The following is a 10,504-nucleotide window of genomic DNA, read 5'->3' as shown; positions in this document are numbered from 1 at the left end:
TTTCCATTGTTTTAGTCCAAGTGTTGCATTATTAAGAATCTGCTTCCTAGCAACGGGAACATATTTACCGAGACGTTGCCCAGAAACGGTCGATGTTTACAGAGTCACCGCTCAGCAACTTGTGTATACGCCACAATATAGGCTCAGCAGAGACCCACTAAATTATCTTTAATTAAGTTTGAGAAGTACACATTTCATAATTCGGAAAACTTTACGAATTCTGTGACTCTGTGACAGATAATTTTACTGAATAAAACCGTTGCATGGAAAAAAGTATGAAGTGAAATAAAGGAAAAATAAGCTCGGTAGTCGCTCCCTCCTGTTTAATTCTTTATCTTAACTAATGTTTAAATCATATTTGCTTAGGTTTCCTCAACGAAGTATATGGTCAATTATAATTACTGGATAATAATAATAATTGGATATGGTTTTTAATCAACAATAGGATACCAGATTTCATGCTGAAGAGAAATTTCACGCAAATTTAAACTAAAAATATGAGTTTTGCAAAAAAAATTGACACGATGGATTTTTTTTACTATTTTTTTTCGGTTTTAGTGATTGAAAATCTATAAGAAACAGTAAAAATATTCTATGCAGTTTTTTGGTTTCAGACCTGTGTTATCAAAGACTTGAAGACCTCCTGTGTTGAGATTTGGGCAACACTTTCGGAAAAATCATGCTCCGCCACTGGGGAAAAATGAAGGCAGGGAATTTGTATGTTGAGGCCATAGTTGGGAAGAGAGAGTGCAGACAAATACTCACCATTGATCCATAATAGACTGCATTAGTTCAAGACGGGCTCCAATGGCATTCCTTTTTAGTGATGATGACAATTCATTTTCCATATTAAGAGAAATGTAGTAATGAATTTTTTGTGAAAAATATTGCCTCACTCTTTGATAAAATTCCTCCTTCTCTTGATGTAATTCCCACCATCCAAGGCACGAGTTCCAGGTCATCACTGAGAGGAATCTTCATCGGAAAATCATTGATAAATACTTCATCTCCCTCGCCCACCTGGGTCTCAATAACAGGAATGAACGCCATAGGGGAAATTGTCGAAGACTGAAAAGAAAAGAGGGTTATCAGCATCTGATTAACAAGACGTCAGTCATAATCAATATTCATACCTGAATGTCGCCCGGCTACCCATGGTTAACGCAGCTCCAGGAAAGCTCATTGGATATTAATGGAGGCGTGCGGTTAACCCCACGCTTCGGCTATCTTTACTACAGCGATAATACACGTACATCAGGAACCAGTGCTAATCACTTAGGAATTTCTCTGAGTACCAGAGAATTCTGAACATATCTCTGTAAAGGAAAATTCGAAACCTAGAGCTGGGAATTAGTCTTGGTCCTCGAGTACTAATTTCTTAGTATTATGATTCTTTTAAAGTATTTCTTACAAATATTTTTCTGCATATTACTGAAGTGGAGTATATCTCCTGTGTAACCGCACCATTGAAATCCTTCCCCCCTCTTCTTATTTCAGTAGCTTATAAAGTAGACAATATGAATTACGAAGAAACATAGGTATAAGACACACAGTCAGAACAAGCAGTAGGCCATGAGCAGATAGACCGAACTTGCGAGGACAAGGACTTCTGCTAGTCCTTGCGTCCAAGCAGCTGGTGTTGTTTTCGAAAAGGGAACAAATGATACTTCCAGGAACCCCACTGAGTTTCTTTAGAAATTGAGAAGTTGACTTACAGCGGCAAGCCACTTTGAGAATTCGAGAAGTGACAGTCACTACCAGCAGTAAGTTAAAAGTGGGAGTGCCAGGAGATCATTAGCGACCCCTCATAAGTTGCATCGCTGTCAATTTCGCCGTTTGGTATTTTAGGCCGAAACTCCCTCTAAAGCAATCGGTCATTGGCAGGAACCAAAATTAAGCTAACTCCTTTTATTTGAATCAGCCTATCCGGGAAATTAGGAGGAGGAGAGAAGAGGCGGATACAATTCAGTTAGGACCTCTGGCTCGGCAGAGAGTCCAGTTTAAGATTAGGAGTCTGCTACAAACTTTCGAATTTGGCGGAGGCAAACCCCGCGCTTATACTTGCTTGTTAAGTTAAATAATTCTTAGAAGTGCAAAATTTGACCATTACATAAAAGAGATATAGCTTAATCCATAGCGGACGGTGGTAAGTCGGCCTGATCGGGTAATTTGAGCAAGTGCAACACCGGCTGCTTGGAAGCCGAAACTAGGCCTGATTGTGTGGATTTATACCTCCAAATGACTGTAAGAAAACAATAAAGTGTTCTAATGGTACAGTGCATTGTGTTGGTTAGAAGTGTTTCACCCTCACTTGTCCGAGTCTGACCCTTAGCCGACCTGAGTAGAGACTCATCGCCAGGAGCTAGTCAAACCCATCGCCAGCTTCCACTCACTCACGCCTTCCCTCCTTTACAATGAATCGCAAATCGCACCTAGCTGTTTGCTGGCGCCCATAACATCAGGTCCTATCCTGAAATTCCAACCCCCCGTAATCAGCAAAGGAAGGAGGAAGCGGTGGAGCTGGAAGAAGCGGTGGAGCCTGGTCAAGCCGGAACCAGCCACGCCCCAACAACTTCAACAGAGGCAGAACCAGGTAGGCCAGTCAAAGTGACGCCGAACGTAAGGTGAACAAGACGAACGGTAAGAAAAGGTGGCAACCAACTTGTGAGCAGGAAGCCTCAAGGGAGGGCGGTTAAACTTGTGCACCATCACGGTTTTCCGCTGGCTACTGTGACAGCCAGGACAATAAGTTAATTATTTTAAGGAACATTTAACATGATGATTGTAGTTTAGCATCAGTGCTTTATATGTTCAAGATGACCTCCATGACGTTCGATATATTGCCTTCATTGCTGTCTGCATTTCTGCACAACTAGCCTCAATAAAGCATTATCAACTCTTCCAGTTCCCTCCGTATTGCGGTCCTTCAGTTTTCGGGTGAATTGGAGGTGAGCAGCGCGCAGTTAGACTGTCAAGTTCGGAGAACGTGATTGCCAAGGAGTCTCAAAGTCGTGAAATTAAGTGGGCTGAACACATTCCTCTAAGAAGATTCATGCTTTACCTTGCCATGTAGACCGTTGCGCAACACTGTTTAAATCCTACATTTCTCACACTTTGCCTTATCCTTCGCAGCCAAAATATGGTTGCAGCACAGTGCAGTAGCGTTCAGGATTCACGGTAGCGGTTTGGTTCGACTCACCCAAGGAAATGAGGCCCGATCACAGCAAAAGCAAGAAGAACACCTGAGACAGTTACTTGTCACCGTGGAGGGGTTTCTCGCGGATCTGCTACGATTATCATCGCTCCAATTCCTGAAATTCTGTTTGTTTATGTAACAGGACAGTGGGCCTTCTCTGGCATGATCAGAGTATCCAAAACCTCTTCGTCATTATCCACAAGGCTCATAAACAACAACAACAACAACAACAAAACTCCGTGATTTTAGTCCGCAAGCGAACTATACCGACTATGTGACTGCCGCTTGTCGGCGAATTTTAGTGCCAACTTTAGCAGATAGAGGGTGTCGCGTGGTCAGCGTAACGAATCCCCACTGCCGTTAATTTCGTTTTTCTAGACCGGAGCCGCTATTCCTTGAAATAGCTCCTCAATTATCATCACGAGGCTCAGTGGACCATTTTCCAGACCCACTGCTTCTCAGAAAAAATCTGGCAGAGCCGGGAATCGAACCAGGACCTCTGGCTCTGTAGCCAGTAACTCTGACCACTAGACCACAGAGGCGGTCCCAAATCCCATAAATTGTCTAAAAATATTCACACGGTAATGTTTATGTTGTTCTTTCAGTTAGTGAGTCATGTGGGTTCTGTAAGGACGAAGCCTAAAGTCTTCATACAAACTTATTGGAAAGAACTTTCTTGTCTTCTGTAAGGCGACCGCATACCGCGCCTTCGTGTTTATTACATTACTGCCCTCAGTCACTCAACACTTTTTGCATGAGAACGAAGCGTGCAGGGACAACACACTCACTCACTCACTACACTGCCATCAACATTTAAATATTCAACCCGCTTCAAATTGTCGTTCAGCTACTGAATTCTCGATCGTCAGATTCACGCTGATAACGACTTTGCGACTGCACACTACACACTACATGAAATGATCCAGTATTTGATCTATTAATAAAATCTTTATTTCAATTATAATATTAGAAACTGACATATAAGAAGAAAAGGAATTGCATGGAGATCAATCCTCTGCGAATCAAGTGTTCAGTAAGACCATCATTGCCTCTGGCAACTTCTTCAACAAGAACTGTGATGTTGATGATTACTCGACGGCACATATCCTCAGTTATGCAGGCCCGAATGATTAGTGCTCTCAATTCAATTACTGTTTGCGATTTTTTGGGAAAATTTTTCCTTAAAGAAACATCGAAGAAATCAGGACTATTCGGTAGTCAGTTCTGTCCACATGCGAAACGATCACGAAATCGGTTTCAGATGACAGACGAGTCGAAATTGTCATGCAGATAATCCAAAACATCCTCTGTCTGCGTCCTGTCTCCATCCTGTATGAACCCTTGATTTTGTAACGGCGTACATATATTAGGAAGGTGAGGTACAAAAGTATTGCGCAACAAGCTTAAATAGTGCTCACTTTCACTCTCTCTTCAATAGAATTTGACTCTAGCAGGCCATGACTTGAGATGGCTACCGACAATGTAATTCTCGGTGCATGATGCACCTTCTCATGAATCACACATTTCGCTTATTATCCACGCCACCCTAGTTGAAGTGTGCCACATCAGAGCCCAGTTAGCAAATGCCATTCATTGATGTTTGTTTCAGATCACATTTCTGTATTTGTTGCACCGATCGTCTGGATATCCCTAGTTGTGCTGCAGTCTTCTTTGTCGATTTGCTGGGGCTTCTTTGCAGCGCCACTATGACAGCGTCATTGTTCTCTGGGGAACGCACAGATGAAGGTAGGTGACGTTTCTTCTCCAACACTGAACCATCATTATTAAACTGGTTATAAAGTTTATGGATTATTTTGAATGAAGGCGCCCATTGCGTTTGAAAATGGGCATTAAACCTCCGCTGTGTGACCAGAACACTTTTTGTTTCAGTAAAGAACAACATTGTTTTTATGTGCTGTTCTACAGACAGTCTCCTTTGTCAGTCATTTTGTGTAAATTGGAGCATAAGCAGGAACAGCGCGATAGTAGCGCGCTCGGGAAGAGTTAGAATTAACCTCCATGATCTACTGTAAGTGCTACCATATTACAAGACGTCGTTCATTGCATGGTTAAATCATTAATACTAAATCAAACACAGGATCATTTCGTGCACCATCCTGTATGTTGTCGCATTGAAATCGCAAAGTTACACGGCCCGGTTCTTCACGGATACTAAACCGAATACCAAGGTGTAAGCGCGCATGCAGAATTTGCTTTCTCCGCTCTAACCACTCCGTTACAACAGCGATGTGAAACACGTTTCTTTTCCGCGCCTCACGAGAAAGAAATTTCGGATATTTTTCCCACCGGCTAAAACCAGGAAATTAAAGGGCTACTACCAAATGGCAGTGCATGTATCAGAACTGGCTCATGTAATAAAGAATAAAGTTTTATTTCTAAATCTGAGATTCAGCAGTGGGAAATTTGATCATATGGAGGAGAGTTGGAAATTTTCTTCATCGCCCAACTGCAATCCTGCTAGTGAGTATAAATATTCCCGAGGGAAAGGACAGTCGAAGCACGAATCTATTCACCAGCAACTAATGGTAATATTTAAAATGGAAGAAGCCTTACCTTGATATCTCCTACATGCGTTAATGACACAGTGGTCTGGCCCAGGTAGTCACTTTGCATTTTGTGATACTATTATATAAGTTGTTTCTGTGCTTAACTAATTAATCATTACGCCGTGAAGGTGTATGGAGAAGTGGATGTAGATCCAAATTTTCTGGAGGTGAGTCGTCAGCTTCACGCCCCGGCCGCTTTACGCCCAGGAGAAAGAGCCCCCAGTACCCATTTTATACGAGGTTGTGTGGACTCCAAAGGTGGTCTGGACGACGTGGAGAAGAGAAAATTCTTGACTCTGCTGGGGCTAAAACTCCAAACCCTCGGTCGTCCAACCCGCAGCTATACCGACTACTCTATCCCAGCTCCTCGTGATACAATTAATGATGAAAAATTATGACGCACGTTGTATTTGAATGTCCCTCTTTGAATGACTTAACTTTTGCAGAACCTTCCCTTATTAGTATTCAGCTACAGAATTCAGTCTATGTTGACGTCACAGAATTGGATTCGGAACTTACTGGAATCGAAAATTCCGTGCCGTATAACTTGTAGGCGTCCTGTATTCTGAGACAGGAGATCAGCTCGGAGCTCGGCTGAACCGGACAGTTAAACACACTTGCCACTAGTGCTGCCAGTAACTTCGGTCTTCTTGGAGGTGTAAGTACCCAGGGGCTTGAAGCAACACCGCTCTGGGAGATAGGGCGTTTGAATAAACCTGTAAATCAAATGTTTGCATTTCGATTGACTTAGTTTAATGTCAAAATTTCCCGCCAACTCGAAACATTTCCGAGTGCTGGTTTCGCTTTAGATTGCGAGGGAAGTGATGAGCTTTCTAACGCATTTTGATAGCTGGATTCTATTCATAATTAGAGTAAATTATTCCCCGAATAAGTAGGTGTAATCCTTGAAGACGCACGGCGTAGTTCCAACTATTCTTAACCTTCGCAGGAGATAGAAGACATTCGTTAGCTTCAGCCATTAACGCTGAATCTTGGAGGAAAGAGGACCCGGTGTTCTTGGGATGTGAGGTTGGGTGAACCCCACGCCCTGTTGGGACGCCTTGGTCAAGAAAAATACATCAGCCTGCAAGAAAAGGAATCCCAGTGGCCTAGCGGGTAGCGAATTACACACTGACAGAGCAAACCCGGCCCCCTCTCTCTTTCTGCATAAAGAAGAATGTTTGTCTGTTTTTATTCATTTTTACAACGTTGCATTCATGCCTACTAAAATCTGGCGTGATAATGGACAATCTCATTGTGGTGGGTTTAAACTCGTGGATACATGCAAGTGGTCTACTCCAAGCCACCGCATACCCGCATTACTCTGTCTGTATAAAATGCGTTGGGATTGTGAGAACAATGGGTTCGTTGTAATTAGGATAAGGAGCAATGCCCAAAATACCATCCACATCGGTGGAAACTCCCCCCCCCCAAAAAAAAATATTTTGTCATTGCTGGATTTACAGGTAATTTTTGTTTCGTCTACGTATGCAATAAGACCAGACAATGCAACGCAGGGTTGCTGGTTACTTTAAATTTATAGACACAGACGGATTTTAACGATTGTTGTTTCCAAGTTCGATGTAAGATTTTCGGCACATCTCACCTTTGCTTGCAGGGGACAACATGTGTAAGTGAGTTCTGCCACCTCCAGCACTTTCACCGAATGTCGTCACGCTGTTCGGGTTTCCACCGAACGATGCGATGTTGTCACGTACCCAGCGCAGTGCTGCCACCTGGTCTTTCATTCCGTTATTACCCGGACACTCTGCATCTTCCGTACTCAGGAAACCTGTAGACACGGGTTCAAGCCTTTAAATGTGAGGGTACAGGCAGCATACGGGCTAACAATTCTGTCTGCCTTCTTTATTAAAAAAAATGCTTCAGGTAGTTTCTAGCACGACCTTCCTGAATGGAAATATGTATTTAAACATTGTGTTCTGAAAAAATGCAGACAGTCAAACAGTGATTGCTAACCTGTCAGGTATGCCTCCCACTCTGCGTGTTCTCATTACAATTTCGGGCACCCAGAATTTCTACGTAGCCGAGCACAGTGGCCGTGCGGGCTAAGACATTAACAGTCTTACAAGGAAATGGTCCGATCCGACATGTCGAAACCTGCCCTGATTTTTTTTTCACTGCAAGAGTACACACAACAAAATCCACTGTCAAAATTTTGGCTGCCGAAATTACTCATTTCTTGTGTACGCGGAACCGCTTGTACCAGAGGTTTGTAAAACCCCAACTGTGTGCATGCCAGATTACGATGTATTTGTGCCGTGTTATCTGTTTACCGATGCACCGGAAGCCTAGGCTGTGAGTCAGCCGTCTTGCGTGTTGCATACTGCTCTGCTCTGCTAGGGGTGGACATTTCTCCAAGGGTCTGGCAGGCTATAATACAGGCCATGTTCAGCAATTTTTAAAAAATATTTGCAGTGAGTATTAGCATCTAAAATTTTGACAGTGGATTTTGTTGTGTGTACTCTTGCAGTGAAAAAAAAAAAAATCAGGGCATGTTTCGACATGTCGGATCGGACCATTCCCTTGTTAGCCCGCTGAAACTTTGGGGTCCAATCCCGCTCGAGCTTTGGATGTCTGTGTGCATTTATCCTGTGTTTGTGTTTCTCTGTGTATAGGTACAGGCCTTGTGACTGGCTGATCCTCCATACAAGGAGTCATACCGACTTGAGTATAGGATTAAGAAACTGAAAAGCGGTCAAAGCGCAACAAAGGGCTGTAGAGCCATAGACTTCTTATGTACCTTTTGTCGCAGAATGCAGTTACATTGCGCATACTGAGGATTGAGTGAATCACTTCGAGAAAAGAAATCCTCATCCTTCCTCTTATGTAATACTTGAAGGTTATGTGGGATTTCAGACTCTCATGGCGGTAGTTAATGGAATCTAGATCATCTGGCATATGTAGCCATTTAGTCTGGTAAAACAATATGCATCCACCGAACTGTGCAGCTGCACAACACAGAAGGCCGCAGTTTTGATATTATGACAGGCTGACACAATTGACAGGCCAAACTGACTGACTCGGGTGGCAAATAAAGAGGCTTTTACTCGCAAGGTACCAGATTCGGAAACCAATCAGAGTAGCAAGGTGAATGTAGTGTTGGTATCTGCACAGGCGCATAGCATGTTCACACGTAGTCTCTTTGTTTTGAACTTGTTCCTTTAATAGTCTCGAAAAGCGAAAGAATTCCGGGAGACGTCCCGTAATTTAGATAAAATAAATAAGTAAGATTACGCTGGATATTTCGCTTGTAATCAACAGACATTCAACTTTTATTCAGGTATTCACTATTACTTGATACGTAGAAGTCCCAGCTGTCGGCTTATGCCGAATGGATAGAGTCAATATCGAGGTTTCGCTGTTAGCTGTTATTACACACACTAAAGGGAAATTTAAACTTATCCTAAAATTGCTACGCCATTTAAGACATTTGTTGAATTCTTAACATATTGTAACGTATTTCGTAGGTAACGAGAAGAGAAAATTTACGCGGGTCTCGGATTTGGGCAATATGTTTATTGGCCAATCTCTTTTTAGCCTCCAAGTACAATTATCATCCACATATAGCGTCGTCAGACGTTTCTTACAGCACTGTTTAATTACTTCTTGGTGAAGTCTTTTGTTTCTTTGTCTCATGCGAGCTGGCTTCTGCTCTAGTCGGAGCTACACTAAGAACTCTAAACTTAAAACCTGACTGGTCCAAGTCCAAGTCAAAGTCACATTGCGACTGACGGTCAGTCAGTCTGTCTGTCTTGGTGTAGAGCCCCACCCATTTTTTTTGTTTTTTTTTTCTTATATGAAAGTTACTATCCTCTCAATTTGGGGTGCCCTCTCTGACGAGAGGTCGGGTCCGTCATTTGTCAGTCATAGTCCGTATTAGTAAGTCCATTGTCAGTATTTACATATATTTACAAATTTAATCTTAATTCCTATTTCTTTGTACAATATATACAAGGCCTCTGTCAATCCAGGCTCAGTACAGCATGTTATGCCCTATTTCTAGTAGTATTCGCTACCACGGCAGTCTAGTCACTTGAACGTTCGTATGCCTGACCGCCGCCAAGTTTAAGCCTCTTATATATTCTCTCTGTCGGGCTTCGCCTTGTTCGATGTTGCGAACATTCTCATTTTCATGATTTTGTATGACTTCTGCTTGTTGCCTGCATAGTTATATAATCATATACGTACGGGATTTTGAATGCCACGTGAAAATCGCGGACCGGTGTGCGTCTTGGAAAATTGCCAATGGTGCGGAGAACCTTGTTTTGCAGGCGCTGCAATTTCATAAGATGGGTGTCTGCAGCAAACTCCCAGGCGAGAGTAGCATAAGTCATTACGGACCTAATAAGAGCTTTGTGCAGGGTCAGTTTAATGTTAGCGCTCAATCGCTCCCTTCTGAATAGGGAATATACCCTAATGAATGTTCTGAAGGTCTTGGCTTCGATTATTTCTATGTGCAATCTCCATGTAACTCTCTTATTGAAGATTACATCTAGATATTTTTCACTATTTACAAATGGAATATTTCGTCCATTTAGAGTGAGACAAGACTCAGGCGTTCGATGACTGAGAGAAGTAGACCCCCTGAGTCTTATCTTCACTAATTTTAATATTCCAGCGCTCACACCAGGTCTCCATTGAGCTGAGACCGCGCTGGAGTTTTCTAACAATAAAACCCTCCTTTTGGTCTGTCACATACAGACAGGTGTCGTCCACAAAG

The 10,504-nt window shown here is 42.6% G+C and overlaps 1 protein-coding gene across 1 annotated transcript in view; it reads right to left on the bottom strand.

The window, feature by feature from the left end:
* Window positions 1–539: 539 nt before the first annotated feature.
* LOC111861857 (venom carboxylesterase-6) overlaps window positions 540–10,504 on the bottom strand; it is a 41,557-nt gene continuing 31,592 nt past the window's right edge. Inside the window, exons 3-5 of the mRNA XM_023846782.2 lie at window positions 7,370–7,555; window positions 6,283–6,479; window positions 540–1,068 (exon numbers count right to left, since the gene is read on the bottom strand). Coding sequence (XP_023702550.1) covers window positions 850–1,068; window positions 6,283–6,479; window positions 7,370–7,555 — 602 coding nt within the window. The 3' untranslated portion in view covers window positions 540–849. The remainder of the gene's footprint in view (window positions 1,069–6,282; window positions 6,480–7,369; window positions 7,556–10,504) is intronic.

Source organism: Cryptotermes secundus, unplaced genomic scaffold, assembly GCF_002891405.2.
Source record: "Cryptotermes secundus unplaced genomic scaffold, Csec_1.0 scaffold1136, whole genome shotgun sequence".
In the NCBI taxonomy this organism is placed as follows: Eukaryota; Metazoa; Arthropoda; class Insecta; order Blattodea; family Kalotermitidae; genus Cryptotermes; species Cryptotermes secundus.
This window is presented reverse-complemented; position numbering and strand designations above follow the sequence as displayed.